The sequence below is a fragment of the Ammodytes marinus genome (assembly GCF_949987685.1).
Source record: "Ammodytes marinus genome assembly, chromosome: 16".
Classification (NCBI taxonomy): Eukaryota; Metazoa; Chordata; class Actinopteri; order Uranoscopiformes; family Ammodytidae; genus Ammodytes; species Ammodytes marinus.
This window is the reverse complement of record NC_137220.1, coordinates 25,051,198-25,069,431: the sequence shown is the minus strand read 5'-3', so window position 1 is coordinate 25,069,431 and position 18,234 is coordinate 25,051,198. Positions and strand designations below refer to the sequence as shown.

Sequence of the window (18,234 nt, the reverse complement as noted above, 5' to 3'; positions counted from 1 at the left end):
AAAAGTGTACTCCATCAGTGTGCTGTTTTTGAGCCTTATTAAAATCCCTGTGTCTCTGGTCTGTCTTTCAGGATGGTGACTCCGCTGTTTGATGAAGACACTGGTCTGCTCGTACTAGCTGGCATGGTAAAATCCAGATTAATGCCCCTCTGCTATGTTATTCTGTCAGACCATAACTCTGTAGACTGTTGAATGTTGAATATTGATGCGTGAAAAACGTTGTGTTGTCTTGTAACAAATGAGGAATGTTGCAGCTGTGACAGTTGCGTTGTCAAAAGGTCATCTCTCCTTACTGCAAGACATATTTCATCTCTGTGCTGGTGATTAACCACAATGAAATGATGCCCTCCCTCCCTCCCTCCCTCCTTGCCTCCCTCCCTCCCTCCCTCGCACAGGGCGACACTGCGGTGGATTGCTTTGAAGTGACAGACAGCGAGCCTTTCCTGTCCCAAGGTAAAGCCCGCTCATCCTTTATCTGTGTGTTCACTTTATCATTACAGCTCTCCCTCCACGTCCTATCTCATCCCTCTTTCTCTCTATTCATTATTTCCCACACTTCCTTTAATCCCTGTAGTGAGCCACTGTCTGACCGACACCTCAACACGAGGGGTTGCCATGGTTCCCAAGCTGGCGTTGGACATTATGTCCTGCGAAGTGATGCGTGTGCTGCAGCTGACGGACAGCTGCATTGTGCCAATCAGCTATCAAGTCCCTCGCAAGGTCCGCCCCCCCCATCCACACCACGCCAATCACGTACAGCAGATTTAATAACATATTCAAGTGAAGTTCCTTTTTTTAAATTTTGTTTTTTTGTTTTTCCTGCCTTGTCTTCCAGAATTCAGGCAATGAGTTCCACGATGACCTTTACCCGAACACAGTGGGCACAACTCCAGCCATGTCTGCTGAGGAGTGGTGGCAGGGAGGGAACAAGCAGGTGCAAAAAGGATCTCCACTCTCCACAGCTTAGTCCTGTGTTCAGACAGTACAGACGCCTCTAACAACCTGCTCTGTTGTTCCTCAGGTGGAGAGAGTCAGCCTCCAGCCAGACAAACAGACCAAAGCCAAGCCTGCACCTGCAAAGAAGCTGCTGACTGGTGGGGGGAGCAAGGAGGTGAGCTGTGAAAAGATTGAAAAAAAAAAAGCTTTACTGTTACATTATCATCAAAGGCTTATTTACACTTCTGCGGCTTCTGCGTTCTCTGCGTTCTCTGCAGGGTAGCGCCGACATCGACCGTTAGCATGAACCGTTGATAATAGTTCGCCAGATAGTGATAATAGTGCCAGATTGCACACAGCACCTTTGATGTAAATAGGCGAAATCTGTTACTAAACAATTGAAAAACCTGAAGATTTTGAGTTTGATGATAATTAGGAAGAGCTCCTGTGCTGTGAAAATCCCGCCCCTCGCTGCTCTGATGTCCAATCAAATCTCTGCGGCATCTTAGTCACATTTTTCAGTTGTACAGAAGTATACATCACAGTAAGAGAAATGTAGGGTTAGACAGTGAGACCATAAAACACTCTTTCTGCCTTTTCTCAGGCTAGGATGAACCAATTTAAATTTTTTTTTGCACATTTATACTACATAGGATCTCAGAATTCAATACACCTTCATATTCCCACCGGTGAAGTAGGCCTTTAAGGTTGCTCTGACTCTCAATAGAATCCAAGAATAATGTTACTATTGGAGTCTTATATGGAATTCAATCCCAAATGTGTCTCCAGTAAACTCTTGAAGGTTCTTTCTATTGTGTAAACAGCCCTGTGTTGTTGTCCCTACAGGATCCGGCACGTGGCTGCTCCACCTCCTCCAGTCCTCTGAGCACGCCCAGCAGCAGCGCCGCCCCGTCCCGCTCTCCCTCCTCCACTTCCGGCCTCTCCTCAGGGTTCCTCCCCAGCCCCAGCCAAAGCACCACAGCCATCCAGAGCAGGATGGGTATAAAACACACACACACACACACACACACACACTCACGTTGTGTTTTCATCACTTCCGAGGACATTACATAGACTTACATTCATTTCCTGGAGCCTTGCCCTAACCATAACTACTACTTGCCTAACCCTTACCTTGACCCTAACACAATATCACTGTGTAAAAAGAAAAATGTCCCCACAACATGAGTAATACCAGCCCACACACACACACACACACACCTGAGATCTCTCTTTTCTTCGTGATGCTCGCTGTCAGTCCACTGATCTCTTGTCTGATCTGTCTGATCCAGGGCCAATCTCCAAGTTCCGTCACATCAAGGGTGAAGTGTCGCACAGGGACACACACTTCACCAACCTGCGTAACCTCAACCTGACCACTCCAGGAGAGTGTGACGGCTTCTGTGTCAACCGCCAACACGTGGCCGTCCCCCTCGCCATCTCCGGGGGCCAGATCGCCGTCTTTGACGTACGGCAGCCAAAGATATTTCAAACCATTTATGTCTTTTTTTTTCCCGCCTCGCACCTTATTTACCTCTGAAAATAAGCGCTGCCAGTGTGTGAGCCGTTGTATTTCTCTCCTCAGCGCACTCAACCTGGCAGGCTACCGGACACAGGCCTGCCCACCATCCAAAACTCTGTCAACGTTGCCGACCTCTGTTGGGACCCCTTTGACACACACAGGCTGGCTGTGGGTGAGTGAATGCGCGTGCTGTGTAGCTCTGAGATTTTGTAACTAATACAGCTTCTGGAAAAAAATTAAGAGACCAATCTGGATTTTTCTTCAATTTTCCTCTCTGCATTACTTAATGGAAATGCTCTAAATGATCATTCTTTTGTTTTGAATATGTTGGAAATATTGTCAGCAGTCTATAGAGCAAAACCAAAATGTTTATTTTACTCAAACATAAACCTATAAATAGTCAAAGAAGAGACACTGAACATTTGGAGTGGTCTCTTCATTTTTTCCAGAGCTGTATGGCGTATTGTCTGTTCACTGTCTCTCTTGAGCTAAAGTGTGCGAGTGTGATTTATCATACTCTACATATCTCTGTCTCTCTGTCTGTGCCAGCTGGTGAAGATGCAAAGATCCGGGTGTGGCAGGTACCAGAGGGAGGGATGACAGAGATCCTGGAAGAGCCTGAGCTCATTCTGAAAGGTAGGACAGTATGCCGCTTACTAAAATGGTTCTACATTTCTATACAACATGTTTCCAACAAGCCTGACATACAACAGTTAGCGCAGCACACCGTCTTATATGGAAGAAAGTAATGCTAGTCACTACAAAGTAAAAGCCAAGCGAATTGTCCTTTTCACAGGCCACACAGAGAAGATTTACTCCATGAAGTTCCACCCTCTGGCCAGTGGACTGCTGGTGTCTTCATCCTATGACCTCACTGTCAGAATGTGGAACCTGGAGACTGGAGAGCAAGTCAACAGCCTCACAGGACACCAGGACCAGGTGGGTGACCCAGGTCCAGTCAAACATTATAGTTGTAGGGGGTGCTCAAGGGGCAGTGGAGAGAGCGTCCCCCCCCCCCCCCCCCCCCCCACAGGGCCCAGGCCCCTCAGCAGACCCGGGTTCGAATCCAGCCCGGGTTGGTTCTCTGCATGTCTTCCCCTCTTTTCCCTATTTCAACTCTGTCTCTCGAAGTCTATTTAATAAAGCAAAGAATTGCCAAAAAAAATATAAAAAATAAAAAAAGACATCATAGTTCATAGACTGTTGCAAAATTAAGTGTGTTTGCTTGCACATACCGGAGTGAATGAAATCCACTGTTCATTTTGCAACTCTCTAAGCTGTTCCTCTTCTTCATTCTTCCTTGTTTCTGTTCAGATATTTGGCATGGCATGGAGCCCAGACGGCAAGATCCTGGCCACAGTGTGCAAAGATGGGAAGGTTCGCTTCTATGACCCCCGCAAGTCCTCTGCACCAGTGCAGGTATGTCCAACAAATTGGAGATTAGGAGAGATGTGTGGTGAAATACATGCTAAACTTTGCTCCACAGCTCTATATGCACAGTACATGTAATAGGCCAGGTAAATACTAATCCACTAACCATTAATGTCATATTATATTCATTGTTCCTAATGAATGTTTTTTGTCACAATTGTTTACTGCTTTGTTAAAGCAATAGGCTGCCTACATGTTTATCTACAGTGAGTTACAATATCTAAGAGGACAATGCACTGCATTACAGTGTAGGTTATTTGATGAAATTTTGTTTTGTTGTTTTATGAACCAATTCTATCTGAAAATAAATCTCTTACACATACGCTTGTGTCTTTCAGGAGGGCCCAGGTCCTGAGGGCCACAGGGGAGCTCGTGTAGTGTGGGTGTGTGAGGGCAAGTACCTGCTGGTGTCAGGATTTGACAGGTACTGAACACGTAAATTTCGATTTAAAAAATAGATAAAAATAGGCAAAAACATTAAAGTACTTCAATATGTGTATGAACCCTTTTAAATGTAAAGGCTTTATAATTGAGTACAATCAGAGCATCAGTCTATCAGTCATTAAACCACTTCACCAATGACCCTTGTATGTTCTTGTGTCCCTGTGCAGTCGCAGTGAGAGAGTACTCTCCCTGTACTCTGCAGACTCCCTGTCCTCTGGAGCCATAGCCAGTGCTGCTGTGAACGTCTCCCCTTCTACACTCATCCCTTATTACGACCCTGACACCAGCGTGGTCATCCTCACCGGGAAAGTAAGCAAATGAAAAAGCTAAGTAAAATAGTTCCTTCCATGTTTCACTTGAACCACATCTGAATATGATGTAACCCTGTGCGTTGCATTTGTTTTCCAGGGTGACACCAGAGTGCACATCTTTGAAGTTGTCCCTGAAGATCCATACCTCATTGAGTGCAGCAGTTTTAACTCCCCTGAGCCACATAAGGTACTGAACACTCTATTAAATGTATTCATTCGTTCATGTTGTTATTAATCAGTCAGTCATATACATCTGCACACATTGCACATGAAGTGGTGAACTCCTTCGAACATGTGCCATCTTTGTGATGCCGTATGTGTTTTATTGTTTTATTTGCTAAACTCTTACCCTTCCCTGATTGTTTCCTGTCTGCAGGGCTTGGTCTTTCTGCCCAAGTCAGAGTGCAATGTGCGTGATGTGGAGATAGCTGTGGGACTCATGCTAACCAAGGCTACCATAGAGCCAGTGGCCTTCACAGTGCCAAGAGTCAAGGTGAGACAACCACACCATCTACTGGACACATAGGAATACTGCATCTCTTCATTCCTGCTGGTTCTTTTTTAATGGATGCTAATTCTAACTCATATTTGTGTCACTCTCGGTCCCCAGAAAGAGTTTTTCCAGGACGATCTGTACACGGACACTGCAGTGTGTTGGGAGCCGGCTCTGAACGCCTCTGCCTGGCTGTCAGGCATCAACGGCAAACACAAGAGGATGAGCCTGAAGCCCAAAGACATGACGCCAGGTGCAGATACAGTACAAATGAAGATTCGTACCCCCTACAATCTACCTGTCAGTATTTTAAAATGTCCTGGTGTGTGTGTGTGTGTGTGTGTGTGTGTGTGTGTGTGTGTGTGTGTGTGTGTGTGTTTCAGTGAGTGAGGCCCCCAAAGAGGCTCCTGTTAGGAAGTACATGCCCTCGTCTTTTTACCTGGAGGAGAAGACGGATGAACAGAAGAAAGAGGAGGTGAGGATGAGATGAAGGACTGAACCCTTGTTGTGTTTTCTACTGTGGTTCATATCATATTATCCACATCTACATCCTCCATGTTGCTGCTTCATATTGTAATACATGTTATGTGTGGTCCAGCTGCTCAGTGCCATGGTGGCTAAGCTAGGGAACATGGATGAACCACTGCCACAGGAGTCCTTTGAGGGCGTGGATGAGGACGAGTGGGTGAGTGAATCCTGTTGGAAAAGACCACGAAGATGAGTCTAGACTCTTAGTACTTTGCAGAAACCGGCGATATTTTTTGCAAGAATTGTTGAGGATGCAATGCGTGTCTGGTATGCGAGGCTTGACAGTAAGCTTACAGAAGGCTATAGAGTCTTCCAAAAAAATACAAGGCATAACTTTTCGTGATATTTGATGAAATCTTTACTTTCCGTTTTCTGTAAAACGGCAACAAAGCACAAAGGCATGAGAATAAACCAATACAGATAACAAAGGCATAATGCAATAGCACAAAAAAAAACATAAAATTGAGTCATAATGCTTACCACCAGCTACAGTAACAGTTATGCTAGTAGCTATCAATTAAGTCATTTTACATGACTTAATTGCTCTGTAGCTCACCAATTTACTTCTGATGGAAACTTCTAGAAACTGAAACTAATCCTCTCAAATAACCTGTAGAGGGCACTGTAGTACACACAATTCTATAGAACAGTTAAACATATTAAATGTACTCTTTAAGGGCATAACAGGATGCAAGTGAAGTTTCTCAAGCTACTCAAAAACCTTTATGACTGATTTAATCAAGACATTTTGAAATATATTGAATATCTTTAACAGTGTTGGCTAGAATTAATACCACACAGTTATTGCCAATTTTCTATAATTTTTCTGGCTTTGGTCTAATTGTCAATATAAATTGCAACGTATCACAATTTGACAGGGAGATAACTATCAAGTTTTGGACTTGCTTCCATCCACTGTTTCTGTTAGTTTAACAAAAGTGATATTCCACATGCTATCAGTACATATGACAATTTACATTTTGGCTAGAAATAACATCAGAAAAAACAAGTTTCCGAAAATACAAATACACTATCACATTCTGTCCAGGAATGATAAAAATGTAATAAAGAGCTTAACATCAAATACAGAGACAGTAGCAACTTAGCTAATCAAGCTATTTCTAATGTTTAAAATGTCAGTGATCCATCTTTGCTAACTGTGTCTGTCGTGTCTTCCAGGATGACTACTAATCATTGTGCCAACAGCAGAGTGGAGAGCTTGACCGGCTTAAACAGCTAACATCTCAGCCTACTGTACACACACATACTGTACAATGGGAACATATAAAGGATTTTTTGGGAAATAGGACTCATATTACCACAACACAACACCACCATATATGGGAATGCATCTCAGTGTATCTGTTAACGCTTGGAAAATGAAATGTCATGTTGTCCAGTTGGTGTTCATTTTATCGGTCTGCACGGAATTTGACATGCAATCTTTTTAGCAGATATGCTACAGTATATTCAGGAATCATTTTGGGATAATTCTGACTAAGACTTGCTTTCTTATGTTAATATACTTGAATATCCTGTCACACTATTAATGACACTTTGATAGAAGTACAAGAATACATTTATAGAATTCTAATCATAATTTAGGAAACCTCAAACAGACTTCTGGTAAACCACTTTTCTGATTCTGTGCAAGCGCTAACCTTAAACAGCAGCACAATCGCAATAGCAATAATACTTCTGCTAAATGCTACGTTAGCTGTTACACTGACTACAAATGGTGTGTTATAGGTCTGTGGTATGTGGCCATGGTTTTAAAGCATGATAATACTGTTATTTTACTGATATCAAGATAACAGGTTTGTGTATCGGTGCACACAACATTGTTACCTGTGTATACTTTTACCTCCACTTTCTACCACTCAGTCACAATGTGTCTGTAAAGGATGTTGCAAAAAATAATGTATCTACAGTGCTGTGAAAAAGTATTTGCCCCCTTCCCGATTTCTTATATTTTTTCATATTTTTCACACTTAAATGTTTCAGATCACCAAACTAATTTTCATTTGAATCAAAAATAACCTGAGTAAATACCAAATGCAGTTTTTAAATGATGATTTGATTTATTAAGTGTAAAAATCTACCCAAACTTACCCTTCCCTATGTGAAAAAGTAATTGCCCCCCCTTAATAAATCAATCGATTGACCACATATTTTGGAAAGGTGAGTTCAATTTAGTGACCACACCCAGGCCTGATTACTGCCAGACCTGTGTAATCTAGAAACACTTAAATAGAGCCTGTCTGACACAGTGAAGTTGACTAAAAGATCTCAAAAAGCAGCACACGATGCCACGATCAAAAGAAATTCAAGAACAGATGAGAAACAAAGTCATTGATATCTATAAGTCTGGAAAGGGTTACAAATCCATTTCTAAGGCTTTGGGACTCAAGCGAACAACAGTGAGAGCCATTATCAACAAATGGAGAAAACTTGGAACAGTGGTGAACCTTCCCAGGAGTGGCCGGCCAACCAAAATAACTCCAAGAGCTCATCGACGACTCATCCAGGAGGTCACAAAAGAACCCAGACGAACATCTAAAGAACTGCAGGCCTCACTTGCCTCAGTTAAGGTCAGTGTTCATGATTCCACCATAAGAAAGACACTTGGCAAACATGGCATCCATGGGAGAGTTCCAAGGAGAAAGCCTCTGCTGACCAAAAAGAACACAAAGGCTCGTCTCACATTTGCCAAAAAACATCTTGATGATCCCCAAGACTTATGGGAAAATATGCTATGGACTGACGAGTCAAAAGTGGAGCTTTTTGGAAGCTGTGGTTCCCGTTACATCTGGCGTAAAGCTAACGCAGCATTCCACCATAAGAACATCATACCAACAGTCAAACATGGTGGTGGTGGTGTGATGGTCTGGGGCTGCTTTGCTGCTTCAGGACCTGGACAACTTGCCATAATTGATGGAACCATGAATTCTGCTCTCTATCAGAACATCCTGAAGGAGAATCTCCGGCCATCAGTTCGTCAGCTCAAGCTCAAGCGCACTTGGGTGATGCAGCAGGACAATGATCCCAAACACACCAGCAAGTCCACCTCTGAATGGCTCAGAAAAAACAAAATAAAAGTTTTGGAGTGGCCTAGTCAAAGTCCGGACTTAAATCCGATTGAGATGCTGTGGCGTGACCTCAAACAGGCAGTTCATGCTCGAAAACCATCCAACATGGCCAAATTAAAACAATTCTGCAAAGAAGAGTGGGCCAAAATTTCACCAGAGCGATGTAAGAGACTAATTGCCAGTTATCGCAAACGTTTGGTTGCAGTTGTTGCGGCCAAGGGTGGCACAACAAGTTATTAGGTTTAGGGGGCAAATACTTTTTCACATGGGTGAAATAGGTTCTGAATAACTCTTTACATCCAATAAAAAGAATGAAAATTCAAAAGCTGTATTCTGATTTCCATTGAGTTGTCTTTGTCTTAAATTATAAATTATGTGATGATCTGAGACAAATAAGTATGACAAACAAGCAAAAACAGAAGAATTCAGTAAGGGGGCAAATACTTTTTCACAGCACTGTATATAATGTATGTTAATGATCATATTGAATAAGTGAACGTCATGCATCTGAAAAAAAAAACACCCTCTTTGTCTTCCTGTTTGGTCAGGTAACACACAAACACACACACTGATAACTGTGACATGCCTTCAGCAGCAAAAAAACACACACCAAGGATACAACAGGGTCACCAGTGGTCATGTTTGTGCTCATGAACTGGAATTTCTAATGACAACAAAATTATGTTTACTTTTTTCTCTTTTAGCAAAGGGAGAGAACACATTGCCATTTTGATATAATCATGTGTAACTGGCATTCCTACAATTTAGATCTTATTGAATGTTTGTTGCCATCCGGTAGTCATATAATAGTCTTATAAGTTGGGGTTGAACCGAGATGCCATTAGGCATTGAAAGCCAAACCACCTCGTCTTTTGAGTTTGTAGAGGGGCCTATGTATATTCTGAGATTATTGTTTCCATTTTCTTTCTTAACTCGTTTTGCTAGACAGTCATTTTTAAACATGATATATTTTTAGTTTTTTTTCCGACTTTGGGGGATATATTCCTCACTTAAATGAGCTAACTTCTTCTGATCTAATGTTTACTACTATGGAGTATTTGTGGAATTAATTAGTCAATAAAAAGCACAGTATTAATAACTTACAATGCAGCCATGACAACCATCATGTGATTTCCAATCAGGGCTACAGCGATGTCACCAATAATCTCTAGGGAATGAACCCACTGAGTTTGTTCACAGCCTTGATGGATTCAGTGTTTGTGTGGTGTATGTGCGTGCCCATAGTTCTCATAATGCCATACTTTGTTATATTGGGATTGGATTAACTTGCCTTTCATTGTGTAAAAAGAAGAAAAAAGATCTTCCTTTTTATAAAGTGAGTAAACCATTATTGTTTATTATTCTTATTTGAGTGATGCTTTGTGGAATTCCTCAATATTGTCTTGCAATAAACAACTTTTTCACCCATTATTACTTTTCCTCTTTTTGTGATACGTTTACAGCACCATGACAATCACACGTTATACATGTACAGGTAGGCCCATAAGGTGAAGGGATTTCTGAGCTTGTACGCAGAAGTTCTTCTGTGTGGAGACGTATGTGGTCCCACAAGGGACACCGAAAAATAAGAGGAAAATAATTTAGATTTTTGTTAATTCATGAACAAACATTTGAATGTATATCCTATACTGTATGACTCTGCTATGATAATGCAAACTACTATATTTCGCATAACACTGTGTAGGCTATTATCAATTTGATCAAATGCATTGTTTAATTATAGTTTTAGGTTGCCTTTTTAGAAGCTGCAGTTTGACATCCCTGCCAGTAGGTGTCAGTAGTAGAAAGCTCGCCTCCTACTTGGGGTTTATCTTGAATTTGTGTCCTGTCGTTGGTGCTCCCTTGAACTTTGACCCTAATCACCTTCATCGGCGTACATGTGTGGAAACAGCGGCTGCACAGACTGTCCCGGGGCACCTTTTATATAGTAAAATGGTAAGAATACACCTTATTATGCCCGTGTTTATGTCCCCAAAACTCGCTGGTCCAGAGGGGTGTATTGCTAGAGTGGGTAGCATTTGCTACAATAGGTTTTTTTAGCTTTGGTTGCATCAGCGTTACATAAGGGACCATATATAGTATATAAAAAAGGGGACATTCTTTATGTCCACTGGGATAGTGGTAAATACATTAATGGAGAAACTAATGTTCCACATTTTAGGGGGCGTGAGGAAACGCTGTCATAGTGTTATTAAACATCACAGCTGTAATGGAGGACAGACACCTACTGCGTCAGTCTGACACTCTTATGAATGATACGTCCATGGTTTGACATTTGGACTGATGTCACTCACTACAATGAGGACTACCGACCTCTTTTATATACCATCTATAATACTGACCGTTCTCCACTCTGTCTTTGGTTCCGACATGACTGTAATTGTCCAATGCCTCGTCTTTTGGCTCTTTCTTGAAATGTGAAGGTTTGTTTTGCCCCCGATTCCTGGAACTACTTACAGCAACAAATTAAAATGAATACCTTCATATCATTCAACCAATTTAGACATATTATCTTATTCCTGCCAAACTCTACCTGTAACTGTTTTAATTAGGCTATAAGATATTGTACTTAATTTTTCACTCATTTCATTGTAATTCCAGCTATTCTACATCGCTGTGTTTTCTTCTCTTTATCAGTTGTTGTGTATTTGCATTGTATATTGTGTATGCTATATATGTATATTGTTGTTTTCGCTTTGCATTTATGACTCGACATCATTGCAAACGAGGGCCACCCCACAATTGATCTCTGCAGTATAAATAAAAGTTCAAATCTCTCTCTCGTCAGGCCAAGTACCTGGCACAGATCGTGGTGATGGGAGTGCAGGTGGTGGGACGTGCGTTTGCTCGTGCTTTACGACAAGAATATGCAGGTAAGATCCATAAGAGAAATAATACATCAGGTTGAAATAAGTTGATCGGTGAAATGCAAACAGGCAGTAGTCTAGTGTTGTTAATTGTTTAATCGTTTGTATGGGAAACTGTTATGGACATATTCTAGTGTTGCTTTGACATTTGTATCAACAATCAACAGATGAATCAGATTTTAAAATAAAGAATTATATTTATAATACATACATATGTAAAATCATACAATAAAATCAGATCATCTAGGTATGATTTTCCGCAATTCTATAAATGATAAAGTATCACCAAAGTCTGCTTGTAGCACTAGGAAAATTAACCTCTGCTTTTAATAAACGTTATTTTACCAAGTGAAGGTGTGTGTGTGTGTGTGTGTGTGTGTGTGTGTGTGTGTGTGTGTGTGTGTGTGTGTGTGTGTGTGTGTGTGTGTGTGTGTGTGTGTGTGTGTGTGTGTGTGTGTGTGTGTGTGTGTGTGTGTGTGTGTGTGTGTGTGTGTGTGTGTGTGTGTGTGTGTGTGTGTGTGTGTGTGTGTGTGTGTGTGTGTGTGTGTGTATCGTGTCAACACTGTTAATATGATAAAATCATATCATCGAGGTATGATTTCCCACAATTCAATAAATGATAAAGTAGTTAATATCAGACCTATTTTATTGTTTATTTTAAAATGTGATTCATCAGTTGTCTTAATTGTCATAATATGTGTTGTATATGTCTGTCTCTCACAGCCAGTCAAGCAGCAGCAAAGGCCCGGGGCAGCAGCTCAGGTCCACAGTCTGCTGCAGCCTCTAGCATCTCAGGGATGAGCCTGACAGAGGCCCAGCAGATCCTCAATATCTCCACACTCACCCCAGAGGAGATCCAGAAGGTACTAACACACACTGTGGCTCAGCTGTTTAACAGACAGACAGTTGCTACTGGACCTTCTTTACAATATATTTGATTGTGAGGTTAAGTATCTGGGAAACCTCAGCATCTAGATAGGTGCCTTACAATGTTTTGAGATGAAGCTTAAAAAATTCCACATACCATAATTTGGTAACACTTTACAATAAGGGTACATCAACTGATATCTAATGCTTAGATAATGCTTAATTAGCCTCAACTAATTTTTTTATAGCATTAAATCAGCAGCTTATTTCAAAGTGTTACCAATCATGTTCACCTCTTTGGTTACACCTGGTACACACAATTTCCCATTATATGAGTTTATTTGACCATTCATCAACACTTTCTGTTGTTATGTTGACGAGGAAATGTGTCAATGTGTGTCTCTGCTCTTGTTCTGGGGGAAAATCTTATGTTTGAAATGAACATCAAACATGGTCGCTTGAACAGAAATGTGTTTTCATCTCTTCCAGAACTACGAACACCTTTTTAAAGTCAATGACAAGTCGGCGGGCGGTTCATTTTACATCCAATCCAAAGTAAGTATATCGGTATATCCTAGCAGGCCAGATATTTGACTTGAGATGAACATGGCTGTCTTTTTTTTCCTGACGGCATAGACATTGTCGTTAGTGGTTACCATATCATTTTGCAGCCCATGCCAACTGTTCTAACTTCTAAAGCCAAAGTCCATGTGACCAAACCCTGAAATGGAGTACACTCTCAGTGACAGTTTTGTAAACTACTACTTATAAATGTCTCAGACTCACTTTGATGCTGTTGAGTCTCCTAACAAACAAGAATCCATTTGTGTGCAGTCATATTACAATTCCAGGTGATGCCATTTCTTGCCCATTCCTCTCTGCTCTGAGTGTTATTTGGTGATTTTAAGTGTCCTCCCTTTGTCTCTCTCTCATTATTACTCTCTCTCTCTCTGTGTTGGCGTGCAGGTGGTACGGGCTAAAGAGCGTCTAGACGAGGAACTAGTTATTCAGTCGGAACAAGAAAATAAGAAGTCACAACAGAATACGGAAACATGAAGTATGCAATGACGCTCCCCCCTTTCTCTCCTCCCCCCATCCTCTGTAAATTATTACCCAATTAAAGCCTCCTCTTTTTCTCTAGTGTCGCCTTTGTGGTATTTTTGGGGGGGTCAATGGATAAGGTAATGCCTGGTGCATGTTTATAATACATGCCTTAAGAATGTGTGTGTCCATTTTCAGCAGCAGCACCAATGCCTGTGTTTGAAGATAGTATGCCTATATTGTATCTGCTTAAAATACCTTACAGGTAAATGACATGCGTTCTTTTCCCTCGTTTGGAACGTAGATTGTGTTGTGTTCAAGTGCTGTCAGTAAAAATGAGTATTTGGCGGAGGTAATGTCATAGTGGTTAGTTCAATGTTAGCTTGTAAAATGTAGCAATAGGAAGCCTAATACCAGAAGGTAATACTGTATACCAGGGTATCATTTGGGGAAGGATTAAAAAAATATATACTGCCCAACCCTACAATGGATGTAACTTTGAGACAGGGAAGCACAAAACATTCGGGCTTACTGTTTATCTTATATATTTGTATATGTAAAATGTTATGTTCATTTTCTCAAGCCACAATTGAAATGCTTTTATTTGTCAGTTTTCAGCAAATGTCTCGCTGAAGAGCCGAAACGCTGATTGCATTAAATCATGGCAGCATCAAGTGAGCAATTTTAGTCTTAAGGGGTAGAATCACATTTACCTGGATCGTCTTAATTATGCTTATGCAAATGTTTCCGTAATCATTTCATCTTGTATTCGGAGAATAAATGAGTACACCAGCTGTATCAAATACAACTTTATTAAACATTTTTCTTTTCATTGACATTATCATCAATATCGTAATAAATTCCTCTAAAACAGGAGAACACCGCTATGTTGTACCAATTGAAGACTTTTACAACTCTTTAAATTCTGCATGTTCAACCACCGAACATGATTCCAGGAAAAAAATATATTTTCATATAACCTTTTTTTTCTCTTATTCATATAGTGTATACCTTCTATATTTTACCTAGAATAAAAAGGCACTTGGAAAAAAATCAAAATACTGACATAATATCTCACAAATGTGCAAAAAACATAACTTGGAACAGGCCTTGCGTGGCCTTAGTCGTATCATTAACCCTTTGTGCAACACTGTGGCACTTTCAGTCAATGGCACCCCCTTTTACAATGGCACTGACCTAGCTAGCTAACACTAATTCTGTGCCCTGAATTTTCTGTTCCACTTTTTCAAAGCATTAATTAAGGCATCCTTTCAAATCTCCAGGAGCATGTACCGCTTTTATAATGTCCCAAAAAAATAAGACATTAAACTCTTTTCGCAAATGTCTTTTTTCATTTACGATTAGTTTTTCATTTACGACTTAGTTCCCGAAACAACGGACCAATAACGTTCTATACTGGGAAGGGATGTGGCAGCATCCCCCGAATCTACACACGCTATTTGGGGAAAGGGGGGGGGGGGCAAAAGTGCAGTTAACAGACTGATCTCAAAGGGTTAATGGATCATACAGCTTATTTAATATAGAAAAAGTTGTGGACCCTGGGAGGATCCATGTCATATTGTGCAGATTTCTGCTGCCGTGCCGAGTCTCTCTGTCCCTAGCTTTGACCTGCAGAGGAGAGACAGACAGGCAGAGGAGAGACAGACAGGCAGAGGAGAGACAGACAGGGAGAGGAGGAGGAGGAGGAGAGCCGGACACATCTGTGGCTGTCACTGTTGCCAAGGAAACCATCCCTAGCCTACTTTACACCTGTTTCTGATGACGTCATAGGCAGGGATAGGCCACTCAAGACCAGAGAGTCTCTTCAGTGCCCTGCCTGGACCCAGAGACAGGCCACTTACGGACGTGTGTGTGTGTGTGTGTGTGTGTGTGTGTGTGTGTGTGTGTGTGAACAGGGAGGGGCCTGAGATAATGATGACTAAGAATCACTGAGGCAGAAAAAACAAGTAGCCTATGCTTACTGTGAATCCTGTGGGCAGCCTGACACAGGGTTCGTTTTCAGACAGGGACGGCTGCGTTTGTTTGTGTTTACTGTGAATGCCATGTTTGTTTTTCCTTTTTTTTCAACCCTACCGCACATCTCTGGTGAAAACGCTCAGTGGCCAGAGGGTGGGGGAGTTGAGCTCTTTTGGGTCTAATCTATAAAAGAAAAAAGGGCAGACAGAGTTCAGTGGCCTAGTTTCCTCCAGGCTGGTTTTTGCATGTGAGTGGCTGCCACATTGGGCACAGCACAGCCAGTGACTTCAGAGCTGAGAGAGAGGGGGGGGGGGGAGGTGTTAGCTGGGTAAGGAGCCAGATGGAGGGCTGGACGCACAGCACAGCTCTCCTCTCCTCTGCCTCTCCCCTCATCTCTCCCTATCCCCTTGTCTATTCATTTATTCATCCAGTCAATCCTTTTTTCTGCCTGCCATTTCACAGTCATAATGTTTTTCCTCTGTTTCCCATTTTCTCTGACTTGTGTGGACATTTTAAAGTCAGAACAAAGGGAGTCAAAAAGATGGCTAATCTAATTTAGCCTGTAGATAATGTAGATATGTGTTTGATGCACTGGCCCTCTCTGAATGACCCCTCAGTACAATGATTGTCATGGATGTCCTTTGGTCCACTGGATACCATCCGTGCACACACAGTGTGTTTCCTCCCTAGAGCAGTGGTCTCCAACCTTTTAGGCTTGTGACCGGTTCTTATAAAGTCATATCCTCTCTACGTATGACTCGTGATCACATTGTATGGCCTTAGGCAACTTTGTGGTGAGCAAATCAACCCTAACAAAGAGCTAACCATGTTCAGTGTTTCAAAAGAGTTACTTCAACCGATGCTAAAGACTCTGAGGCTATATTTGTGTAAAGCTTTGAATTAAATGCAAATGTATGGCAGGTAATAATGACCTGGTTCACCGTCTTTGTTTAGCGTTATGCCATGCTAACATTTTCTAATTAGTGCTTAAGTGGGCCAATGGAAGTTTTTTTGTTTTTTTGGTCATTTACCAAAATGTTGAACAAATTCAATTTGAGATGAAAAGTTCAGGGACCACTAAAGTAATGTAAATGATAGTTAATCCTGAGGGAGGACATGAATGTATGTTAAAAGAATATGTTGAAATCTATCCTGCTGAGAGGTTTCACTTAATGTAGTCAACCTCATGGTGGAATTATGAAAAGTTATTAGGCCTTATCCATTGAGCCACATAGTAGCATAGCTTAAAAAAAAGAAAATTTAGAAAAAATTTACATTATTTTGTGAAAATAAAAGCTTTCGCTCTTTCTTACGTAAAAGTTATCATCTAGTGACCCTTCAAATGTATGCCAGAGAGTTGGGAACCACTGCCCTGGAGGACCACCACCCAAACCTCTCCATCGTCCTCTCCTCAACACCCTGAACAGACTCATTCTCGACAGCAGAAAGCTGAGTGCAGAGCAGCCGTCGCAAGAAACAAGAAGCAACTTCAACATCAGAAAAAAATGTCTCGTCTGAACAACAGCAAAAAAACAAACCAAAAAAAAAGACAACAATACAAAACAGCAATAACTGATTATTTCTCAGACTGGGTGATGGAAAAGACCACCAACATAGGCAGCTGGGGCAAAGGAGAGGTGGAGGAGTGTGTGAATGTTCCTCTCCTGCTCCACAAGCTCTCCTCTGTGGTGAAGGCAGTCAACATCTTACACGCATTAGCATTGAGCAACACAAGCCTGGAAGGATCCCGCAGCAAAAATCGACCCTTGCAGAGAAATGGAATAAGAACAAACTAGTTTTCTTTTCTTTTTTTTTAAGAACCGTGTCTTGGCAGAAACATTTTTTTTTAGAAAACACGTAGGAAATATAGTGTGTGGTAAGTGCATGTTCACTGCTTAATCCAACCATGAGAAAAGTATTCCCAGAAGTCAAATGAGTCTCTTTTTTTTGTGTTGCCCCTTTGGACAGAGTAACATGAGGCAGTTTGCAATAGTGTGGCTTTCTAGTCAGTCCGACTGTATGTGTCATTGAGTGCATCACACCCCCCTCTGTGGCACAATACGCACATCCCTCTATCCCATTTCCAGGTATTTTTGGCACAGCATGGGACATGTTGAACTTGGGACTTAACTTCGACCAACAGGGCTAAGTTGGGCTTCAATTGGACGACCACCTGTTTTTCACAGCTGGTTTTGGGTCGGGTCAACTCTTTACAACACAAGACACTAGTGTTTATCACCACAGTGGCCCCTTTCATACACAAACTGGCCGTGTTGATTCAATTACGGGAAAAGCAGCTGGACAATCCAGAAGTGAAAACAGTGCGAGTTCTGTAAATGGCAAGCGGGATGTGGGGCATTGTGTCCTACCAGAGGGGGGCGCCAGACACACCAGTGCCTTACATTTCACTTGTGTAAAAAGAGGAAGTGATTATTGGTCATTTGTCAGGTGATGTAACACCATTTGTCTGTATATAAAGTCCTCAGTTTTGCTCTGTGACCTAAAAGCCCCTAGTCTGCATGGCTGGCACACATATTCTAGTTGGTCACCCTCCCCGAATTGGGGACAGATTGTCGTTATGCTCCCTCCCAGTTTATGTAACGCTGGGGGGGAACTGAGAGGTTAGCAGCGGTTTGGAGTTTTTCAATACTCTAACCAGTTGACACTATATTAAGTGCTGAGTTTAACTGAACTGTCTCAGGGCCAA

At 41.7% G+C, this 18,234-nt stretch overlaps 2 protein-coding genes across 6 annotated transcripts in view; one reads left to right on the top strand and one right to left on the bottom strand.

Moving 5' to 3' along the window:
* LOC307262841 (mitochondrial import inner membrane translocase subunit TIM16-like) overlaps window positions 1-13,631 on the top strand; it is a 115,925-nt gene extending 102,294 nt beyond the window's left edge. Inside the window, exons 10-31 of one of the 4 annotated variants that reach the window (XM_080043838.1) lie at window positions 72-126; window positions 396-453; window positions 575-720; window positions 836-934; window positions 1,022-1,111; window positions 1,783-1,936; window positions 2,229-2,404; window positions 2,522-2,630; window positions 3,008-3,094; window positions 3,255-3,397; window positions 3,773-3,877; window positions 4,228-4,313; window positions 4,501-4,642; window positions 4,742-4,831; window positions 5,021-5,137; window positions 5,255-5,390; window positions 5,521-5,612; window positions 5,736-5,822; window positions 11,564-11,648; window positions 12,366-12,505; window positions 12,999-13,064; window positions 13,476-13,631. In XM_080043838.1, coding sequence (XP_079899964.1) covers window positions 72-126; window positions 396-453; window positions 575-720; window positions 836-934; window positions 1,022-1,111; window positions 1,783-1,936; window positions 2,229-2,404; window positions 2,522-2,630; window positions 3,008-3,094; window positions 3,255-3,397; window positions 3,773-3,877; window positions 4,228-4,313; window positions 4,501-4,642; window positions 4,742-4,831; window positions 5,021-5,137; window positions 5,255-5,390; window positions 5,521-5,612; window positions 5,736-5,822; window positions 11,564-11,648; window positions 12,366-12,505; window positions 12,999-13,064; window positions 13,476-13,565 — 2,353 coding nt within the window. In that variant the 3' untranslated portion in view covers window positions 13,566-13,631. Of the gene's footprint in view, window positions 1-71; window positions 127-395; window positions 454-574; window positions 721-835; window positions 935-1,021; window positions 1,112-1,782; window positions 1,937-2,228; window positions 2,405-2,521; window positions 2,631-3,007; window positions 3,095-3,254; window positions 3,398-3,772; window positions 3,878-4,227; window positions 4,314-4,500; window positions 4,643-4,741; window positions 4,832-5,020; window positions 5,138-5,254; window positions 5,391-5,520; window positions 5,613-5,735; window positions 5,823-6,844; window positions 10,184-10,617; window positions 10,711-11,563; window positions 11,649-12,365; window positions 12,506-12,998; window positions 13,065-13,475 lie in introns of those variants that run through there. The other 3 variants (XR_013845264.1, XM_080043836.1, XM_080043837.1) reach the window with 3 other exon arrangements.
* Window positions 13,632-14,346: 715 nt separating this feature from the next.
* glis2b (GLIS family zinc finger 2b) overlaps window positions 14,347-18,234 on the bottom strand; it is a 27,513-nt gene continuing 23,625 nt past the window's right edge. For both annotated transcript variants that reach the window (XM_080043791.1, XM_080043792.1), the window contains exon 7: window positions 14,347-18,234. This exon is cut by the window's right edge and continues 1,487 nt beyond it. The gene's annotated coding sequence lies outside the window, so the exon portion shown is untranslated.